Raw genomic sequence first — 21,486 nt, 5'->3', positions numbered from 1 at the left:
CGTGTGTTTCTGGCTCAGGTTGCTTTTGCATAGGACCCTAGTAGTGAATATAATCTGATTTTTAAATCAGCCTACATCTGATTTAAAAAGAAACTTGATCTGTGCGTAAAATGCAATCTGTTTAGAAAGCATGCCTGTCTTTCAGGACTAACACAGGAGCTCATGTTGGAATGTGCTTCCACAGGAGCACACTCCCAGGAAGCCTTTGGTGAATTGGAGCAACTAGGTTTTAGCTGGTAAGGGAAACAAAGAGGAAAGCGAAGAGTTACAATGCAATGTGGTCAGTGCTCAGGTGAGCTGTGTACAGAGACACAGTTATCAAACTCACAAATATATCTGCCTGGGGAACGTCTCAGGAGAGGTATTGGGTTAGTTATTGACTAATAAATGGGACACTTTTAGAAGAACAAGGCAGGGAACTTCCCTGGCAGTGCAGCAGTTAAGACTTCATCTTCCATTGCAGAAGGTGTGAGTTCAATCCTGGATAGGCAGCTAAGATCCCACATGCCTCATGGCCAGAAAACCAAAACATAAACCGGAGGCAATATTGTAATAAATTGGGGTTTCCCTGTTTGTCCAGTGGTTGAGAGTCTGACTTACAATGCAGGGGACACAGGTTTGACCCCTGGTCTGGGAAGATCCCACATGCCACAAGGAAGCTAAGCCCATGTACCACAACTGCTAAGCCTGTGCCCTAGAGCCCAGGAATCACACCAAGAGAAGCCACCGCAATGACAAGGCTGTGCGCTGCAACTAGAAAGTAACCCCCTGCTCTCTACTACTAGAGAAAGTCAGTGCGCAGCAACAAAGAACCAGTACAGCCAAAAATAAAAAAGATAAATATTTCTTAAAATATTGTAATACTTTCAATAAAGACTTTAAAAATGGCCCGCATCAAAAAACAAACAATTTAGAAGAACAAGGGGGAAAAGCCCTGAAATGGGGCTAAAACATAATTCTCAAGCTAATAAGAACATAGTTCTTACCCAAAGACACCATGGACATGTGCTGATGTCTTATTTCAGTAAGTGACAAAAGAGGATGACAGAGGAGAATATGTGACGCTGATGTGCAAATAGCTGATGAAGAACAACGAAGGTTGGAACAAGATTTCTAAGTTAGTCTCAAAGTGGGTTAATGTACTACAGGGTGATAAAACTCACCTTTGGAGTTATTTTGGTGACTAGATTTAAAAAAAAAATCACTTGTCCCTTCTCGGTTTTCTGTAATTTTACGGAACATGGGTCCTACTCACTGATGAACAGGGAATGGCACAAAGTCCCATCCTTTACGGAGGCCTGTGGGTGGAGGCAGGCTGCCAGGCGCTGCTTTAGGCTGGGGGTCACCCGTAACCAAGGGCGCTGGTGCTTCTGGTCCATTGGCTCGGCCAGCTTCCTGTGAGATGCTCTCCCTGGTGACGGGAGTGACGGTCCTTCTCGCTCTCTCCTCCCTGCGCCAGCTGGGACATCGGGGAGTGGTCCGAGTGCAGCAAGACCTGCGGCCTGGGCATGCAGCACCGCCAGGTCCTGTGTCGCCAGGTGTACGCCAACCGCAGCCTGACGGTGCAGCCCTACCGCTGCCAGCACCTGGAGAAGCCCGAGACCACCAGCACCTGCCAGCTCAAGATCTGCAGCGAGTGGCAGATCCGGACCGACTGGACCTCGGTACGCGGGTGGGGCCTCCTGCTCTGGGGCGCCCCCTGCAAGCCCTGCGGCCGCCCTCCCGCCTGCCCCCTCCCAGACCTGATGTGGGCTCTCCAGGAGGACCCTTCCTGCAGTTTTCTGGAAGGACTTTTCTGCAAAGCGTAGGAAGTGCTGGTTGCCAGATAGACTTAAGGGCCAACTTTCCATCAGGGTGACCCATGGGAGCCGTGTGCACACAGGTTTCCTCTCCCCTGTGTCACGGTGGAGTGAAGACCAGTGACTGCTAGAGTCAACTCCTCCTTGCGGTCCTGCTCTCCCATTTCACAGATGACAGAACTGAGGCCCAAAAGATCAAAGGAAGCCGGGGATCCTCCCCAGGCAGCATCGCATGGCTGGGTACACAGCAACCCAGGAGTCACGCCTTCCCCTGCCCTCTGCTCAGGTGGCGGGTTAGGAGGACGAGGGTCCCCTGACGGGAGGGGGCCCTCGGACACAGCACTGCCCACCGCGCTGATGTGCACTTGCTGTGTTTTAGTGTTCGGTGCCTTGTGGAGTGGGACAGAGGACCCGGGACGTGAAGTGTGTGAGCAACATCGGGGACGTGGTCGACGACGAGGAATGCAACATGAAGCTCCGGCCCAATGACATTGAGAACTGCGACATGGGACCCTGTGCCAAAAGCTGGTTCCTGACTGAGTGGAGCGAGCGGGTGAGCGAGAGGGACGGCGGGCAGGCAGGGCTGATGGGCAGCAGCGTGCACCAGGAGGTGCCCCAAGCCGCCCAGACATGGATCTCTTGTTCAAAATCCCAAGGGTGATTTCTGAGTTTTGGGGAGAGGCCTAGAGATGAACTATCACAGTCTTCCTATGCTCCTATGAAGACTAAGGGCCTCAGAGACCAAGACATGGGTGTGAAAGAACTCATTTAATTCTCCTTAGCACATCACATGACTATTAAATAATGAAGTTCTAAATAAAGTGCATAAAGGCATCATACCTTTCCTACACCTTGGGAATGTCTGGCATAGAACAGGCACTCAGCAAATGACAAGCCTCTTCCCTGCTTCTTACAAACTCAGAATTGTCCCCAACTTTCCTCTTCCTGGTAGCCAGGCCACCTTGGGGGTCCCTGGTGTCAGGTGTCAAGGATGAGCTAAAAGGTGTGTATAGTTCATCATTATCCCACCAGTTACCTGTGTACAAGGGAAAACATTATGAGTTCATCTATCAAAGACAAAAATAAGATTTATGTTAGAAGAGAGAAAGTGAAATAAAAGTCGTTCAGTCGTGTCCAACTCTTTGTGACCCCGTGGACTATACCGTCCCTGGAACTCTCCAGGCCAGAATACTGGAGTGGGTAGCCGTTCCCTTCTCCAGGGGAATCTTCCCAACCCAGGGACTGAACCCAGGTCTCCCGCATTGTAGGCGGATTCTTTGCCAGCTGAGCCACAGGGAAGCCCTAGAAGGGAGAGGGGTGGCAGCAATGGTTGCACAACATTGTGAATATACTTAATGCCTCTGACTTGTACTCTTAAAAATTATTAAAATGGCAAAATTTATGTTATCTGTATTTTACCACAATAAAACAAAATTTAGGAAAAAATACTAAGTGCAATTAAAAGATATGCCTAAGGGCAGGAGAGGGAGGGGGAGGAGATGATGGTTTTGCCTGCCTACTCTTATGGAAACTGTTGACTGACGGGCAGCAGGAGTATTCTGACCAAGGCAGCTGAACTGCTCATCAAATGAGCAGTGTCTGGGTTTCTGATTTCTTCAGAAGACTGTGGAAGTTTAACCGGGATGGAGGTATGAGTGGCTGCCTCTTAGTTCCTCCCTATCAATTAGGCAAGTCTGCACCATTTCCCTTAGAAGAACCCCTCAGGGTGCTTCCACCCTGTTGTAATGTGCCTACAAACCCCTGGAAACCTGGTTGCAGTGCAGAACCAGAGTCCTCCTGCCAGGAGTGTGTCCAGCCATCCAGCTAATGATGGAAAAGATATAAGGGACTGGGTCATGGGCCCCCAGACCCACAGACATGTGTGTGCGCTTAGTCACTCACTCACGTCCGACTTTGCGGCCCCATGGACTGTAGCCCACCAGGCCCCTCAGTCCATGGCATTCTCCAGGCAAGAACACTGGAGTGGGTTGCCATTCCCTTCTCCAGGGGATCTTCCCAACCCAGGGATCAGACCCAGGTCTCCCGCATTGCAGGTGGATTCTGTACCATCTGAGCCACCAGGGAAGCGCCAGCCACGCAGATAATAGGGATGTGACACACACTGCTGTGCTGGCTCCCCGACCACGCTCTCCCTTCATTTCGGGCTGCCTCCCACTTCTCCTCTAGCCTTTGAGGAATGGAACCACCTGCCTTAGCCTCAGGCAGCACTGTCTTATGAGAGACTTCCACCCTCCTTTCCCAGGCCAGGCCAGGCTCGGCTACTGGCAGGCAGGCATATGCCCAGGTTTGCGTGCTCTCCTGCTGCTGCTGCTGACCATAGAGTGCGTGCTCTACATAGGAACCTTCAAGTTTCGAACTTTCAAAGACGCAAACGTGCACGCACATGCTCAGCCATGTAAGTTAGTTCACGGGCCTGTCACACGTTGTCATTTGTGTGCACTCTCTACGAGTGGTCCTGCTTCTGTGTACGTTACTGTACGGTGCTACATGCAGTACGGTATCTTTATTTCAAGCCCAGGATGTCCAGAAGCAAGCGTAGAAGCAGCGGTGATGTAGCTGGCACGGTATTGTACTTTTCAAGGGCCTGGACTGTGAGAGTAAAATATTTTCTTTTGTATGTGTTTGGGTTTTTTTTTAAATTATTTGTGTGAAAAGTATTATAAACCTATTACAGTACAGTGCTGTATAGCTGATTGTGTTAGTTGGGTACCTAGGCTAAGTTTGTTGGACTTATGAACAAATTGGGTGACTCAGTGGTAAAAGAATCTGCCTGCAATGAGGGAGACTTGGGAGACACGGGTTCGATTCCTGGGTCAGGAAGATCCCCTGGAGGAGGAAATAGCAACCCACTCCAATATTCTTACCTGGAAAATCCCATGGACAGAGGAGCCTGGCAGGCTACAGTCCATAGGGTCCAAAAGAGTCAGACACAACTTAGCTACTAACACATACACTTGGGAAGGAACTCCTTTATATGTAGGGGACTAACTGCATTTTTGAACGTGAAAGCCAAAACAGGTAGAACAGGTAGTCTGACAAGTGTAACTGTATTAGTCACCACCGTGGACAGCATATTTGGAATGAAGACTGTCCCGGGAAGCCTAGACTGGGGGCCATACTGATGTGCCATAATGGAGGAAACTGAATGGCAAGGGCCAGTGGTTTCCAAGGGAAAGAGTTGGTAGGGGAGCGGGGGGTTCAGACGTCCTTCACCTCCTCTGAAAGTGACTTCAGAACCTGTGGGGAGGCCTCCTCTCTAACGTGCCCGCCTTGTCTCACAGTGCTCAGCGGAGTGCGGGGCTGGAGTGCGGACACGCTCAGTGGTGTGCATGACCAACCACGTCAGCAGCCTGCCCCTGGAGGGCTGCGGGAGCAACCGGCCAGCGGAGGCTACCCCATGTGACAATGGGCCCTGCACAGGCAAGGTGGAGTGGTTTGCAGGAAGCTGGAGTCAGGTGAGTGGCCAGAACCGATGTGTCTCTGTCCCTGGAGAGAAGCAGCATAGCTGAGGGGTCAGGAGACAGGGCTTGGTGTCTCCCAGGGATGCTAAATTTGAATCTCAGCTGTGCTGCCCATGACCCTAGAGAAGCTGCTTATGTTTTTGGAGCCTCATTCGGTCAACAGTGTTTATTGAGCACCTACTATGTGCTATTCTAAACCCTTGGGCTACATCATTGAGCAAAACAAATATCCCTACCCTCAGGAAGCTTATGGTCCAGCAAGGTTTCCTTATCTATACAATGCTGATTGTGCCAGCACCTATGAGGTTATTTTTAGAAGTGAAAGTGATGTTTACAAAGTAGGTGATGCAGTGCCTGATGTACAATAACACAACAAACTGTAGCTTCTACTGCTCTTAAGTATTGTTGTTGTTAATAAAGTCAGTTTGGGCTGTACTTGAAAGTCAAAAGCAGAAATAGATATGATCCAGCAACCCCACCTCTGGATATATACCCAAAGAAAAGAAAATCATTATCTGGGAGAGATACCTGCATCCCCTACCATGTGGGTAACAGCATTATTCACAGCAACGAAAGCATGGACATAGCCTAAGTGTCTGTCAACAGATGAATGGGTAAAGAATATGTGGTATTTGTTTATAATGGAATATTATTTGGCCTTTAAAAAAGGAAGGAAATCCTGCAGCTTGCAGCAACGTGGATGGACTTGGAGGGCATTATGCTAAGTGAAGTAAACCAGACACACCACTGACCCTGCAGTGGCGTCACAAGTAGTGGAATCTGGAAAAAAGTTAAATTCAGAGGAAGAGAATAGAGGGATTTCCCTGGCGGTCCAGTGGGTAAGAACCTGCCTTCCAGTGCAAGATATGCAGATTCAGTCCTTGACGAGGAACTAGAATCCCACATGCCATGGAGCAGTTAAGCCCACGTGCCACAACTAGACAGACACAGCACAGCCGAAAACAATAAATACAAAATTTTTGAAAAGAGACAAACAGTAGAATGATGGTTGCCGAGGGCTGGGGGTGAGGGGAATAGGAAGAGATCGGTAAAAGGGTTCAGGTTTTCAATTATAAGACGAACAAGTTCTGGTGGGGGGAGTGGTCTAGTGTGTAACATGGTGTCTATACTGCAGTAGATAATACTGTACTGTATAATCGAAATTTACTAAGAGAGTAGAACTTAATGTTTTCACATATGCATGTAAAAAAGGTAAATATGTGAGGTGATGGATGTGTTAACTTGATTGTAAGGACAATTTCACAATGTATATGTATACCATATCATCATGAGCATACTTTTAATATATTACAATTTTATTTGTCAATTACATCTCAGTAAAGCTGGGGGAAAGAAGCAGAAACAGAAGGTTATGTTTGTTCATTATGAAGAGCCAATAACACCAAATACCTCAATAAAGTAACTTAACTGATCAATTAAGTTTTCCTTAGAGTTCCAAAGTTGCACATGAGCCCCCTAAAATCATTCCCTCTTTGCCCTGTTATGATGACCATCAGTATTTTGAGTTCTCAGACCATCTAGGATTTGGCTCCCAGGGCTGGCTTGTTCTCCAAATAATTCTGGCTGATGATCATGATTTATACATTCTCTGGACCTCCGGCTCCATATAGAATTTTATTTCTTTTAAGTAGCTTTAAAAACAGACCCTGAAAAAAATGGACTGCTTTGTCCTTGTAAATTGATACAGCCCCTTTGGAAAGCAATTTGGCAGTAAAAGTCAAGAACCATAAAAATGTTCATTTGCTTTAACCCAGTCACCCCACTCCTGAGGATTCATTTTAAGGAAATAATTAACAGGAGAAAAAAAAAGTCTTTTTCAATAGAGATGTTCGTGACAGCAGGGCAATTAGGGATATTATGGCATATCATAACTCATTAAGGTATTATGTAACAACAACAATGATGTGGAAAGTATATATATTGGCAAGTGAAAAACAGACCATGTCAAAGTATGTGAACCCTATCTCAACTGTTTCAAAGTATAGCTTTTTGTATAAACAACATGAGCAAATGTTTTCTCCTCAAATGTCCTGTAATGCTTTTATAATACAAACTGTAAAATATTAACAAATTCAGAAAAGAAAGAATTCAAGTACTGCCAATGCTACCCAAGTCGGTATCAGAGTTAGGCATACTTGATAACTGATCCCAGCTCTATGTTTCCTTAGTTCTCTGACTTGGGGTGGGTAATTTAACCTTTCTGAGCCTGGTTCCTCATCCAGATAGGAGAATAATAATACCACCTTTTTAGAGTTGCTATTGGGTTTTCATGAGACACTGTATATAAAAGGGTTGTTGCTTGGAACATGGGGAGTACTTAATAAATATCCGTTTCTTCTTCTCCGTGTCTGTTATTTTTTCTGCCAATGTTTCTATCTCATTGTTGGTAGCAAAATATCTAGGATCTAAACCCCAAAGATAATTCAGACGTGAAAACGGTGTATAGGACACTAATTACACCAAGTATCTGTGGAAACTCCGGGAGAATAGTAGAGGACAGGGAAGCTTGGCATGCTGCAGTCCATGGGGTCACAAAGAGTTGGACATGACTTAGCGACTGAACCACAGCAATCTATGGAAACTGAGACAATGGGAAGAGTCCTGTGTGAAACTGTAGTATCAGACCATAACAGCCTTCACACAGAGCAGATACCAGTGCAATTCAACTCACGTGTCCACCAGTGTTTGAGGAAGAAGAGAGGGGAGCAGGATGCAGTTCTTTTTAATTTGTAGGCCTCCTATTAACTCTAGACCTACTCAGAGAACAGGCTTCCCCAGTGGCCCAGGTGGGAAAGACCCCCTTGCCAATGTAGGAGACCCAAGAGATTCAGGTTAAATCCCTGGGTCAGGAAGATACTCTGGAGAAGAAAATGGAAACCTGCTCCAGTATTCTTCCCTGGAGAATTCCATGGACAGAGGAGCCTGGTGGGCTACAGTCCAAGGAGTCACAAAAAAAGCTGGACGTGACTGAGCATGGGTGCAAGCACTCAGAGAAGTGAGAATCACGTGAATCCTGGTGAAGGCAGTGTTTATTTCTGCTAAGATTAGAAACATGGAATGTATCGCCCTGTCAACCAAAGAGTCAGGACCTGATTGATTATAGCCCAGGTTTTGTTTCTGAATTTATAAGACTGTCAGAGCCTGCTGACACCTCCCTGCCCTGGGAATTGGATATTATCCCCAAAGAAAATGAAATAGAGCACACTTAGTTATTGAAAGTAAGTCTTAAACATTAATTGACTTCAAGATATAAAAGGAAATATTCCTTCCAGACCCATGGTTTGAATGAGAGTTGGCCTCAAATGCCCCACTGGCCTGGTCACAATGGTCAGTCCAGATTGGACATGTGACCCAAGCCGAGTCAAACTGAGTCCTTCCCTGGAACTTTTATTGTGGACTTTGGGGAAGAGACTTCCTTGGAAGTTGTGAGCACAGGTGCTAGCAGTGGTCCTACTGAGGCTTGTAGCGGAACTGTCCCAAGAGAATGAGACTTCTCAGGTTTAGGGCCCCTTGTTCTACTCTGGAAATGGAGTAGCCCAACTCTTATTCATAAGATATTCCACCAAGTCTATTACTCATGCCCAGATGCTCTCTTTCTTCCCTGTCAGTTCTGGGTTTGCTCCATCTCTGTGTGTGCATGCATGCTCAGTTGTGTCCAGCTGTTTGCAACCCCAGTGGACTGTAGAACACCAGGCTCCTCTGTCTATGGAATGCTCCAGGCAAGAATACTGGGAGGGGTTGCCATTCCCTTCCCTAGGGGATCTTCCTGACCCAGGGATAGCACCCGAGTCTCCTGAACTGACAGGCGGGTTCTTTACCACTGAGCCACCTGGGAAGCCCTGCTTCACACCTAGATTGCCTTAGTTCTTGGGGGGCGGGAGGGTCTTCCACAGTCTTTAGCCATTAGGAGCAGGCTAAATGGCTGCTAAATGGCAGACAAGCATGTCTGCCCCTGTGTCTGGATCACATTTATTCTCTGACATCTGAACAGACAGCTCCAAAACTAAGAAGCCTTGTAGTTTTCTGTATACCTGTGAAGATGGCAGAAATCAGGCTCAAAGTGGAAATTGCTAATGGCGATGTTTATCATGGGCTGTGTGACTAATCTGTAGTCTGTTAGCTTGGGTTTGAGGGTTTTTTTGCTGTGTGGTGACATGGGTTCCTCCCCACTGTTTTTTTTTTATTTCACCATGTGCCTGCATACAGAAGCAAGGCTAATATTAAGAGTTGCAGCTGTAGACATTTTTACAGGCTTTTCATAAAGGCAATAGCTTCTTTAAAGTCTTTAAAAGTATATAGATCACAGCTTATAAAATTTTTTCAATCAAAAGGTAATAAGAGTACACCAAACATGAACAGAAAACATTTTACAAAGTAATAGATACTAACTAGAGTAAGTAATGGGCAGTTACATGCATCATATTTCCATAACCTAATGCAATGAGGCAAGACGTGTAAATTATCTGACTGGACTCTTTGCAATCACAACCTCAGTGAGCTTTGGCTCCAAGTAAGAAGCCAGGGAGTTGGATTCTGTGGGCAAAAGCTTCCTGCTGGCTGCCCTGTTGGGAGGGGAGGGCTGATCATAAGGGACACTGTCCCAAGTCTGTGGTCTTCTTCTGAGTTTTGTGTATCCCAAAGCATTTTAATGTAGCACTTCACCCACATACATGCAGACTCTGGGAAAAGAATTCATTCCCAGCTGTACCCCGCCAAAGGCCAGCAGATAAGCTAAATGTTAGTTCACTGTTTTACAATGAGAGGTGTCACAGTCTACCAGACAAAACCAAATGACTGGATGGCATGCTCTGTGGGATAACCTATGGGAAACCTGATTTCACTCCCATATTACTGAGGGCATCAGGATCTCAGCCACCAGCATCCTCAAGACGTGAGAGTTCAGGGGAGGTGCTCTCCATGCCAGAAACAGAACTGTCAGGAAAATTGCAATTTTGGGAAAAGAGCCATGGTAGAAAGTTCTGGTAAACGTTCCTCAATGGATGGTATTTCCCATCCCCTTTCTACCATGTGACACCTGTCTTTCTCTGCTGCCTTCTCTAGTGTTCCATCGAGTGTGGGAGTGGGACCCAGCAGAGGGAGGTGATCTGTGTTAGGAAGAACACAGACACCTTTGAAGTGCTGGACCCCTATGAATGTTCCTTTCTGGAGAAACCCCCCAGCCAGCAACCCTGCCACCTCAAGCCCTGCGGGGCCAAATGGTTTCACACAGAATGGAGCATGGTAAGTCTTGGTGCTCTCATCTGCTTCCCCCTACCCCTCATGGCTGGCCCATCTACGGGGTGCCAGGCACTGGACTCAGCCCAGATTCCCTGCACAGTCTGCTCTCCTTGGTCACAGCTGGAGTGCCCTGAACTCAGCCTGCTTGGCAGGGAGGAGGGAGCCTGAGGCTGGGGTGAGCTTGACTTCCAAACTATGGAGGCCATAAAATGGTGGCTCTCAAATTTTCATGGGCCTAAGACTCAGCTGGGATCTTGTTTGCAAAGACTGATTCTGGGTCCAATTTGGCCAAGAAATTTGCTCCTTAGGATTAGGTTTGATGTTGGCAATGGTCCTTGAGAAAGCAAGAGCAGACCACTATTTTCTTCTGCCATTTGGTTTGGAGAGTCTAGAAAGGACCAAACTCACCAGGCCACGTCAAAGGCCACAAACTCCTAAGACATCTGCTGGGAATAGCCCTGATGTCCCTTGACAGGTAAATGAATGAACAAACGTTTGTCCAAACAATAGGGTGCCACTCAGCAACAGGAACCAAAGAACTGATGCCTCCTATGACATGGAAGAACTTCAAATGCATTTTGCTAAATGGAAGAAAGACTCCCCTCCCCTCACAAAGCTACATAGTGTATAATACTGTCTATATAATATTCTTTAAAAGGAAAAACTATCAGAACAGAGACCAGACCAGTGATTGCCAGAGGATGGGGTGGGACAAAGCTCACTACAATGGGACAATACAAAGGAATTTGTTCTGTGTGATGCAAGTTCCATCTTGTTTGCAGAGAGAGATAGACGATTCTCTGAATTTGTCAAAACTCAGGACTGTGCGCCACAGAAAATGAATTTTTCTGCATGTAAATTTAAAAATAAATAAATAAGTGGGGATTCCCCTGGTGGTCCAGTGGCTAAGACTCCACACTCCCAACGCAGGGGGCTTGGGTTCGATTCCTGGTCAGGAAACTAGTATCCCGCAACTAAAGATGTCATATATTACAACTTTAAAAGATCCCAAATTCCGCAACAGAGATTACACATGCCTCAACTAAGACCCAGACCATCCAAATAAGTAAATAAAAATTTTTTAAATAAATAAGTCAACTGAAGCAAATATAAAATATATTGTTACTATAGTAGCAAAGACAGTGATGGAAGCTAGACATTTTAAAAATTCACCTTGTTTTATAAATTTGCATTTGGAATAAAGTAAATATTTTATATAATTATAAGACAAAATTATTCTTTTAAAAAAGAAATCCCTGAAAATGAAAAATGAATGAAACAAATTAGCCTAAATATGTATGCAGTTGGTGGCATCAACTCTCTTGCCTGTGGCTCTAAATCACAGTAATCTGACTGTCTATACCTAAGGACAAAAAGAACGGCAGAAAAATGTTTGCATTGTTTGCAATAATGACATTTTTAGTGATGGCTGTTGTCCTGTGTTCTGAGATGGTTGGGTGTGTAACAGGTGATAAAGTGAATGAATAATCTACTTCCTGGTACTCTGATGATATATGTAATAGTATGTAATGTAATGATATATGTGATGCTATAGCTCTGTTATCCCCAGTTGCCTTAAGAAACAGGATTCTCAACTCTTAGGAGAAAGAAGATAACAGACAAAATAGAAGAGATTTAAGTGAAAATCCTGTTGTCCTGAATTTGACTTAGAAATACCAGTTTGAACTCACAAATTAATTTGTCTTAAAAAATTTTTTTCTCTGTTTTATCCACTGAAAGATCCTGGAAACAGAGACCAACCCAGTAGCAAAGGCCACGCCTATCAGGCGGAATATGGTTTTAAAATGCCACTCTCTGGGACGTCCCTGGTGGTCCAGTGGTTAAGACACTGCACTTCCAGTGAAGGAGGCCTGGGTTTGATCCCTGGTTGGGGAACTAAGATCCCACATGCCAAGCAGTGAGACCAAAAAATAAATAAATAAATAAAACGACAACAAAATACCATTCTCCACTAAAAGGAGCCAAAGAAAAATGTCTGATTCCAGGTCTGGGAATGTATAGATATAAATTAAATCAGGATGACTCTTTATACTAGGCAGCAAGGAGGTTCTTAAAGATGAGTTCATGTCTAAAGAGCTCAAGAACCAACTCTGAGCCCTGGATAGCCACTGATGGGGCATCAATGAGCATCAGTAAAAATAATAACTGCCATGCATTGAATGAAACCCATCCATCTATAATCCATCCATCTATAAGTTTAAATCCATTCATCTATAATAAATTTAAATCCATCCATGTATAATAAGTTTACAATGATTAAAAAACTAACTAGAGGATCCATCATTGTAGGATGTTAGAGGAACCAACTCATTATTCTGAAAAGTGATAAATAAAGGAAAATAATCAAATATTTGCCCTGTCTTTCCTAAACAAGCCATACCACTGGGTAACCAGAGTAAACATAAGTGAAGAAGGAGCGGGAATGCTTTAGGTTCTCAGCTTGTAAAGCAGAAGTGGTATTAGGATATTATCACCATTTTTCAACCCCAAATGAACTAATGATCTGCTCTTGAGTGAGTGTTGACCTCCTCCAAAGACAGACAACTAAACACATCCTATGAAGTAGTCTCACCACACACACACACACACACACACACAAATCAAACCTGTACCTGATAAGGTTGAATAGATTGGATCCAACATCCTATCAGAGGGAAATGTGGAAGACAGAAGAACATGTCAGCCTGTATCATGGGGGATGCACTCAGCAAAATCTTAAACTGTGGGAAACTCTTCAGGACAGGTGATTCCATTCCTCCAACAACTCAAGTACAAAGGGGAAAAACACGGGGGAGGGAACCCATGGATTAAAAGGCCTGTCAACCAACTGCAATGTACAGACCTTATATAGACCCTGATCCCCACACCCCCGAAAAATCTCTATTTTAGAAAGTGGCCATGTCAGTAACAGGGTTTGAAAATTGTAGCTGGACTTTTAAACTACAAAATAGAGCAAGAAAACCTAAAATAAAATTGAGATTCACAAGCAAAATGAAATATATGTTTGAAGAGAAGAAACTATTGTCAATATCTAGGTGTGATAATGATATTTTGGTAATTTTTTAAGAATCTTGGTTGTTTAGTGCTACAAACTGAAATATTACAGAAGTGATATGATGTCTAGATCTGCTTCAAAGTAATTTGAGACATCATCCTGGAAGGATACAGATGGGACATGGCTAGACATGAGTAGATGCACGTTAAGGCTGAGTAGTAGGTGCAGGGGAGTTTGTTTTAATATTGTCTCCTTTGATAGATGTCAGAACTTTCAAAAATCTGCCTTCTTCAGTGTGCTGAGTGAACGGGCTGCCAAGAAGCCTAACTTTCTTCCTTTCCCCTCACAGTGTTCCAAGAGCTGTCAGGGCGGCTTCCGCGTCCGGGAAGTGCGTTGTCTGGCAGATGACATGACCCTAAGTAATCTCTGTGACCCTCAGTTGAAACCAGAAGAAAAAGAATCTTGTAACCCTCAGGACTGTGTCCCTGAAGTTGGTAAGTAGGGAATCGTACCTTGCAATAAAAGATTTATCTTTCTTAATCTCCATCAAATTCTCTGGTGTCAAAATGCCAGATTCTTCTAGGTCTCACTGTGACTGTGTGCAAAGTCATGGAGTTCAGAGAGGTCAGCATCCTTCGGGTGTGAATTTCATCATTTAAGGTAGCTGTTGATAGCACAGATGGTGAGCAAAGAGAAACTTAAATGGGAATTGATTAAAATGGCAATGCATTCAGATTTGGTTCCAGCATTCTTAAGGTCAGAGTAGACAGATTTCAGCTGCTTGTTTAAAGAATAAAAATATATATATGAACCTGCTCTCAGCCCACACTCACACCTTCCATCGGTAATAAAGAGTGGAGCTGGGATGAATAGCCACACCCTCTGCCCTCTCTCATTCCCTAAGTCTACGCTGCTCCTCGTGCTCAAAGTCTTTTCCATTCTCCTCTGCTGCAGATGAAAACTGCAAGGACCGGTACTACAACTGCAATGTGGTGGTCCAGGCCAGGCTCTGCGTCTACAACTACTACAAGACGGCTTGCTGCGCCTCCTGCACGCGCGTGGCCAACAGGCACTCGGGCTTCCCAGGGAGCAGATAACATCCCACTCCACATCCGTGGGCAGGTCAGGGAGTCTGTGAACGGTGGGACCCGCTGGCTGCTGCCTTACCGGGGGCTCCCTGGCCTGTGGAGCTGCCAGTCAAGTTACTCCGCACCCTGCCTTCGTAAAGTGTACACACGGTGCCCAAGAGCAAGGCCACGGTTGTCCTTTGAGCATCACCATGAACAGATGACCCCACCCAGAAGCCTGGCCCCTGCACTCTCTGCAGACCAAGCGGTGGGGAGTGCCTTCAGCTCTCAGCTGACTCCGTCCTGGCACTTTCTAAGTCAGCAGCCGGGCTCTGTCTGGGCACTGTCTCGTCCCTGGCGCTGCAGGCCTTTCCAATATCAGCGCCCCAGGAAGAGTCAGAGGAGGCAGCACCCCCACCCCAGGGCCCCCCTAAGGCTTGCTAAGATGCCTGCAATCCTCTGTTACCTCAGCCTGGCTGTGCCTATTTTCATGCTCAAAGACCTGAGGCTGTTTTCCTGCCTTATGACACAAATATCTCTTGCCAATGTAGTGCTTTATTGTTTGGAAGGTAAAGTCAGAGATATTAGCTCATTATGGCTCATGGTGCCCCAGAATGAGAGGCAGGGAATGAATCATGGTCCCTATTTTACTGACAAGAAAACTGAGACTCACTTAGGTAACTGACCTGCCAGGTATGAGGTCACGAGTCCCAACCCCTGTGGTCTGACCACAAAACCCTCACCCTGAGGCCTGGCCGGAAGTCTGAGGTCTGCAAAATGTGGCTTCCTTTCAAACCAGGAGGCTCAGAAGTTTTCCATTCAGCAAACAAAGCCCAGACCTTTGAATTCTCTCCTCTGGCCCTGCACTCATTTGTTTCAGGCATCTGTTTCTTTTTTCCTTTTCCCCACAAAATCACAGGTCCTGGTGACAGGACTCTGCCTAGGTTCTCGAACCCCATCCTTAACAGAACTAGCCCATGAAATAAGAAAGCCATTGGGGTAGCAAGGTGATTGTCTTAAATTATTCTTCTTCTCCCCATTGGGACACACCCAGAGCAGATTTCCAGAGCACACAGCTCCATAGCCCCCTGGGCTCTTGCCTCTTCCTCAGCCATCTCTCTAACCAACCAACCTATCCCAGTAGGAATCCTATGTTTATATTAGAAAGAGTCTCCCTTGGGTCTTTCTGCTTTGATTTGTGGGTTTTTCTTTGCATCCTGCCCACTCCCCCCCACACACTTTGCCCCATGACTCACAACCCATATCTCCCCTCCAAGGTATGAGCACTAAGATCTTTATTAATGCAATCAGCCTGGGAAAAGGGGCTGTGAACTCCTCCACAATGGCCACAGCAGTAGGGTCCTTCTTGATTTACTTCACATAACTGTAGTTCCCAAGGCCTCAGGCTGGAAAGAGAATGTAGTACATATGGAAGATGAGCCATCTGAAAAAAATCAGTGAAGAAAAAGAAGGGGGGGAATATATTTGTATATTCTTACACCCGCTAAGAAAAATAATCAGGCTGAACAAATTGGAAGCATAAAGAAAATTTGTCTTATTTAGTACTATGGTCCTGGCCCTATTTCCTATTCAAAGCAAGAGTTTGCTTTGAAATTTATAGCAACTGAGTTTCTCCCATGAGCCCTTTAACCCAAAAATCTGCTAATTTGATGATGATGTGCTTTTGGAAGCAGTATTACCAGCTCAGTCTGACACACTCCATCACGCTCCCATTACCCATGGGCTTTCAGAAATTCTATTTGGCCTTACTATAAGTGTCTTTCTCTTTCTGGAAAGCCCCAGTCACCATTTTCCAAAAGCACACCCATCTATCCTGATCCTTATACAACTTGCGCAATAAACAACAGGGCAGAGGCCCAGATTCCCGTGCCCACCAATCAAAAGCAGACCAGAGAGGCCAAGCATATGGCTGGTTCCTAGCCAGCACTCACTCTCTCTGTTTCATAACTTGCCTTGCTTCTCGTCCCAGGGGAGGGTATCCTTTTTGCAGCTGCGCTCTGATCTTCCTGAACAAGCCAGTCCTTTGGAGGATTCCTTGGAGGAGGCTTTCTTTACATGCTGGGGGGCAGAGCAAGATCAATGGGTGGAAGAGCAGAAAGGCTGATTTCAGCTTAAATGAAAGGAAAACCTTCTAGCCATCCAGGCTGCCCAACACAGCAGAGGTATGGCTGCCATATGAGTGAGTTCACCAGCTTAAAAGGGCTTTCTCCACCAAGTCAGAGGTGAGCATCCCAGGTTCTTCCAACTCAGGATTCTCACGACTGGCCTGGGGCTTTGTCTCTTTGACGTCCAACAGTGTCCCCTGACTCCTAAATCTTACCAACAGTGCTTTAAAGGATCAGGGATGCTCCCATGAGAACGGCCGTCCTGCCAGGTGTGAAACTGGGTAGGAGCAAATGAATCAACCCCAGGTCTTCAGGGGAAATAAGTACTGAAACTAAGCATCTTTTTTTGTCTCTTGCAACAAATAGTTGAGCTAGTCTTGGAATTCATTTGTCTGGAAAGGGCATTTGTTACTAGATTAGGGGGTTTATCAACTTGTTTTAAAAACTCAGTTTTTACTAATTTCCTACTTTCTTATGTCAGCATCTAAATGCCTCTGTTTCTAGCACAACACACATATAATGTCCAGTAACATTTCCAGTGACAGTGCTCCTTTCTCCTTCCAGAGGTGCCTCTTTCCCATTTTCTTGGCCCCCTTGTCTCATCCTCTCCTTCCCATGATCCTCCATCTCCCATCTCCTTCTCAGTCTGTTCCCATAACTGGCCATGATGCAGCATTGAAATTTACATTTTAATACTCTTTTTTTTCCTGCAAACCAAATTGCATCAGTCCCTGCTCTGCATTTTAAAATTAGATGAATTTAAGTTCTGTGCTTTTCTCACCAAAAAAAATCAAGAAAGCTCCAAACGGAAATAGTTTGCTTTTTTGTGTGTGATATCACTTATTGGAAAAGGAAAGCGTGCCCCTTGCAAAGGGCAAAGGCTATTCAGTGCAGCCCATCCTTCCCATTCTCACATAGACTCACGTTTCTCCCCCTAGAAAAGGAGCAATGTAAGAAATATGGCACTGAAACAAAAAAGCTTGCAAACCCAGCTACCAGATAGAGCTGGTTCAGTTCGTGAAGGGCGTGTTCACTGCCTGCTGCTTGCACGCTGGTGGGGAACCCAGGTGAGCACAGCCCGTGTGACGGCAGCGCTCAGAACTGTCCCCGTCTGTCCCTTTGCCTTACTTCTCCGGCCCACGGCTGTTGGGGTATTTACCATTTACTCACCCCCAAAGGATTTAGCTTTCATCACTTCTTCCTTTAAAAAAGAATGGCCTTCCAGAGGGACGAAAATGAGGGGCACCGTCTTCATTTGTTGTCAAGTTGTGTGGCCGAGAGAAACCCAGATGTTACTAAGGCCTTGCTAAACCTGTGGCTGTCTTTTTCTAATTTGAACATCCATTTTGTAATATCAAAGACACACATGTAAGTGGCAGAAAGAAATATGATTTCCCTCAAAACAGATTGAATCATCAAACCTGAGGGAACCTCTGTCAGCCTGGCAGGTGGAGACCAACGCTGCACCCTTGCCGTATGCAACCTTTTTAGTGTGGCTTAGATGGGAAAGTAGACAACTTCCTAATGAAATTGGTGGATGCCAAGAAGTTGGAGCGGTAACAGCTAAATGACAAGTTCTAGGGCTAAAAATGTCTGAGAGACTAGAATAAAACCTAGATCTTCAAAATTCACCGGGAAGCAACATAAAGTCCCACCTTTGGATTTCAAAACAAAATTATAGAAGTACAATGTGGGGAGCAGGTAAAAGTTTCAATTGGCTGAGCTCAATGAGGGTCAAGAAAGTGGGATGAAACTACTACCCCCCTCCAAAAAAAATATACCAAAAAAACCCAAAATAAACAAAAAGCCACAGAGCATTCAGGCATAAGGAGAAAACATTTGGTGAACCCTATCTGTGATTGCCGTAAACTTTAAGAAGAATACTGATAACATATAACATTCAGACGAGCATGCCTGATCCTGTGGAGGGGTGTGGACTGTGAGAAGCAGGGCAAGGACTTCATGAGGAGGTTGAGGCTGGAGGAGAGATTTGGGGAGCACCAGGAGAGCCATCCTAGGAGGTGAGGGCTGCAGGGAGGCAGATTTTAGCTCTTGCAGGAGAACCTCCTTTCTGCACATGAGCACCTTCAGAAGGTCGAGGGCTCCATGGTAGGTACTGCTGACTGACCCATTCCTGGAGGTCTCAGCAGAGTCTTAATGGCCCTCTGTCATGGATGCTGAAGGGGGTAGGGGGGATCCAAGCACCTAGCTGGGGTAACAGGACTTTTAAGATTCCTTCCAGTCTGGACTTTGGTGACTCTGTAAGTAGAACAGCTTTAAGTGATTCACCTGGTCTGGGATGGCAAGTACACAGCACAGGTACTTCCTGTTGTTATGACTACCATTCTAAACCCAGTGTTGCATTCCTCCCAAGAGCTGAATGTGACCTCAGAGAACCGCTAGCCAACTGGTCAGAGCTGCCCTATCTGGTCCTGCTTTGAGAATGACCAATCAAACGTCCTGATGGCTAGTTCCCTGCCTAGGGTCACACACCTGGATGGAGGCAGTGCCTCGACTAGACAAGGACCCTCTAAATACCATCTCCATCTCAACTCACTTTGCTTTCCTGCATCTTTGCTGGAGCTACATCATTCTCCCACCCTGCACCACACTCCTGGCTCTTTCTCTTCAGTGGCTGACAGTGGGAGACAACCGTCGTGACGAGGAAAAGTGACCCCGTGGGCTGGGACCCTCCAGACGGCTTTCTCAGCGTCTTCTAGACGTTGAACCCTTTGCTTCAGTGAAAGGAAAGCCGTTCTGTTACATAAACTTGATTTCCACCTGCCTTGACCCCCAGACCCCCACCAGTCAGTTTGACGGAAGGATATACTTTGTTATAACTTATTATTTTGTTCTTTGTAAATACAAGATGTTTATAGGAAATGTGTATTCTGAACTCGACCGGCGGAATGAGTCACTACACCAAAATAGTTCTATTATTTAGAATATGTTAATTTTAAAGGGACCTAATAGGTATTTATTTACATATTCAATCCACATTTATGTAAAATTATTTGATCCTACTAACCCAGCCTCCCCAGAAAGTTGCTGCACGTGGCATCTTACTCTAAGCCCATGGTTACACTTAAGTATACTGACTAGCCAAGTTCCTTGGGTTTTAAGATCAAATAGAAATTACTCTATTTTTTGACTCATTCAGGGGTTTTTTACCCCTGGGATTGTACCTGAAAACAGGTCTGTCTGGATTGCCACCTTTCCACCTTAAATATCATATTTGCTCATATAATCTGCCCTCTCCTCACCCTCAAATATTTGGAGAAGGAAATACAGGGGTCTTTTTCAACCCTTCTCTTTGTCTTGCCTCATTCATCAGAATCACCAGCAATAAGTGGCTCAGGGGGCTGACTTGGAGCGGGGAAGAGGGCAGGGTCCCCTGGCAGGGGCAAGGAGGGGTATACAGGAGCTGATGCACTCACTGCTCTGACCACACCCCCAGGGTCCCCGCTGGTGGCTGCTGAGGGGGGCTCTGGGTGGTCAACTCCGCAGCCAGGAGCATGGAACCCACAGAACACTCCATCAACCCCGGGTCACCCTTGGGTGTCAATCATTGGTTAAAGAGGTGGAGGGTAGAAGGTAAATTGTATGAGTAAACAGTCTGCTTTCTCTTCAGCAAAAATGACAACTATTTTTGTGTATGACTAATTTATTTTTATTATTGTAAAAATACAATAAACTGGTGTTAAAAATCAGCTTTGTTAACATGTCTGTGCTTTCTCAGGCTTTATTCCATGTCTGCTCACATCTCACTACACAGCCCTCTAAAGAGAGGAGCCAGGCCCTTAGAGGCCGGTTGGTCTGTGGGACTTTGGCTTTGGGGGTAGCTGGACCCCTAAGAGGACAGGAAAGACGGGCCTTCAGCCTGCTGGCCTACGTGAGTCCTCAACTTTGGATGAAGAGCTTAAGATAAAATATCCAGGCATGCGCACTTCTTCAGGATTTCTTTATTTTTTTTTACAGGATTACATTCAAACAGGCATCCCTTTAAACCTCTCCCAGGAGGCAGAAAGTGTGGCACCCACCATACTGATTCATACAACTCCAGCTCTCAGCTTTTTAAAATATTTTTTACTTCGTAATCTTTTTTTTAATTTCTAAGCTTTTTATTTTGTATTGGAGTATAGCTGATGAACAGAGTTGTGATCGTCTCAGGTGAACAACCTTACATACGCATGTATCCGTTCTCCTTCAAACCCCACTCCCATCCAGGCTGACGCATAACACTGAGCAGAGTTTCCTGTGATGTACAGTAGGTCCTTATTGGTTATCCATTTAAAATACAGCAGCGTGTACATTTCTACCCCAAACTTCCTAACTATAGCTTCCCCTCACTCTCCCCTCCTGGCAACTATAAGTTCGTTCTCCAAGTCTGTGAGTCTGTTTTTATGTTGTACATAAGTTCATTTGGGATTCCCCTGGTGATCCGGAGGGACCACCAGGGAAGTCCCTCCATCTCTCAACTCGAATAGTTTCTTCCAGCTCTCCTTGGGCTGACTTAGCCTTGGGCTTGAGCTTAGCGCAGCGTTTGAAAAGTCTTTCAGGTTATATTGGTGCATAACAATGTGGAATATGACTTGGGTCATAAAGCACATTGAAAGTCATCCTGGACAGGGGAATCCCTAGTGGAGTCCCCACAGGCTCTTTCCTTGACATTGCCCTGCATCATCATTATCAGAAGCGCTCAGAAACTTATTATTATGCCTCAAATCTGCTCCCCAT

The 21,486-nt window shown here is 45.6% G+C and overlaps 1 protein-coding gene across 2 annotated transcripts in view; it reads left to right on the top strand.

Moving 5' to 3' along the window:
• LOC120853518 (thrombospondin type-1 domain-containing protein 4) overlaps positions 1-20,459 on the top strand; it is a 631,548-nt gene extending 611,089 nt beyond the window's left edge. For both annotated transcript variants that reach the window (XM_040227426.1, XM_040227427.1), the window contains 6 exons: positions 1,460-1,664; positions 2,179-2,352; positions 5,102-5,275; positions 10,364-10,543; positions 13,906-14,050; positions 14,511-20,459. In XM_040227426.1, coding sequence (XP_040083360.1) covers positions 1,460-1,664; positions 2,179-2,352; positions 5,102-5,275; positions 10,364-10,543; positions 13,906-14,050; positions 14,511-14,653 — 1,021 coding nt within the window. In that variant the 3' untranslated portion in view covers positions 14,654-20,459. The remainder of the gene's footprint in view (positions 1-1,459; positions 1,665-2,178; positions 2,353-5,101; positions 5,276-10,363; positions 10,544-13,905; positions 14,051-14,510) is intronic.
• The last annotated feature ends 1,027 nt before the right edge of the window (positions 20,460-21,486 follow it).

This window comes from Oryx dammah, unplaced genomic scaffold (genome assembly GCF_014754425.2).
Source record: "Oryx dammah isolate SB20612 unplaced genomic scaffold, SCBI_Odam_1.1 HiC_scaffold_26, whole genome shotgun sequence".
Taxonomy (NCBI): Eukaryota; Metazoa; Chordata; class Mammalia; order Artiodactyla; family Bovidae; genus Oryx; species Oryx dammah.
The sequence above is the reverse complement of the archived record's forward strand: the minus strand, read 5'-3'. Positions and strand labels throughout refer to the sequence as shown.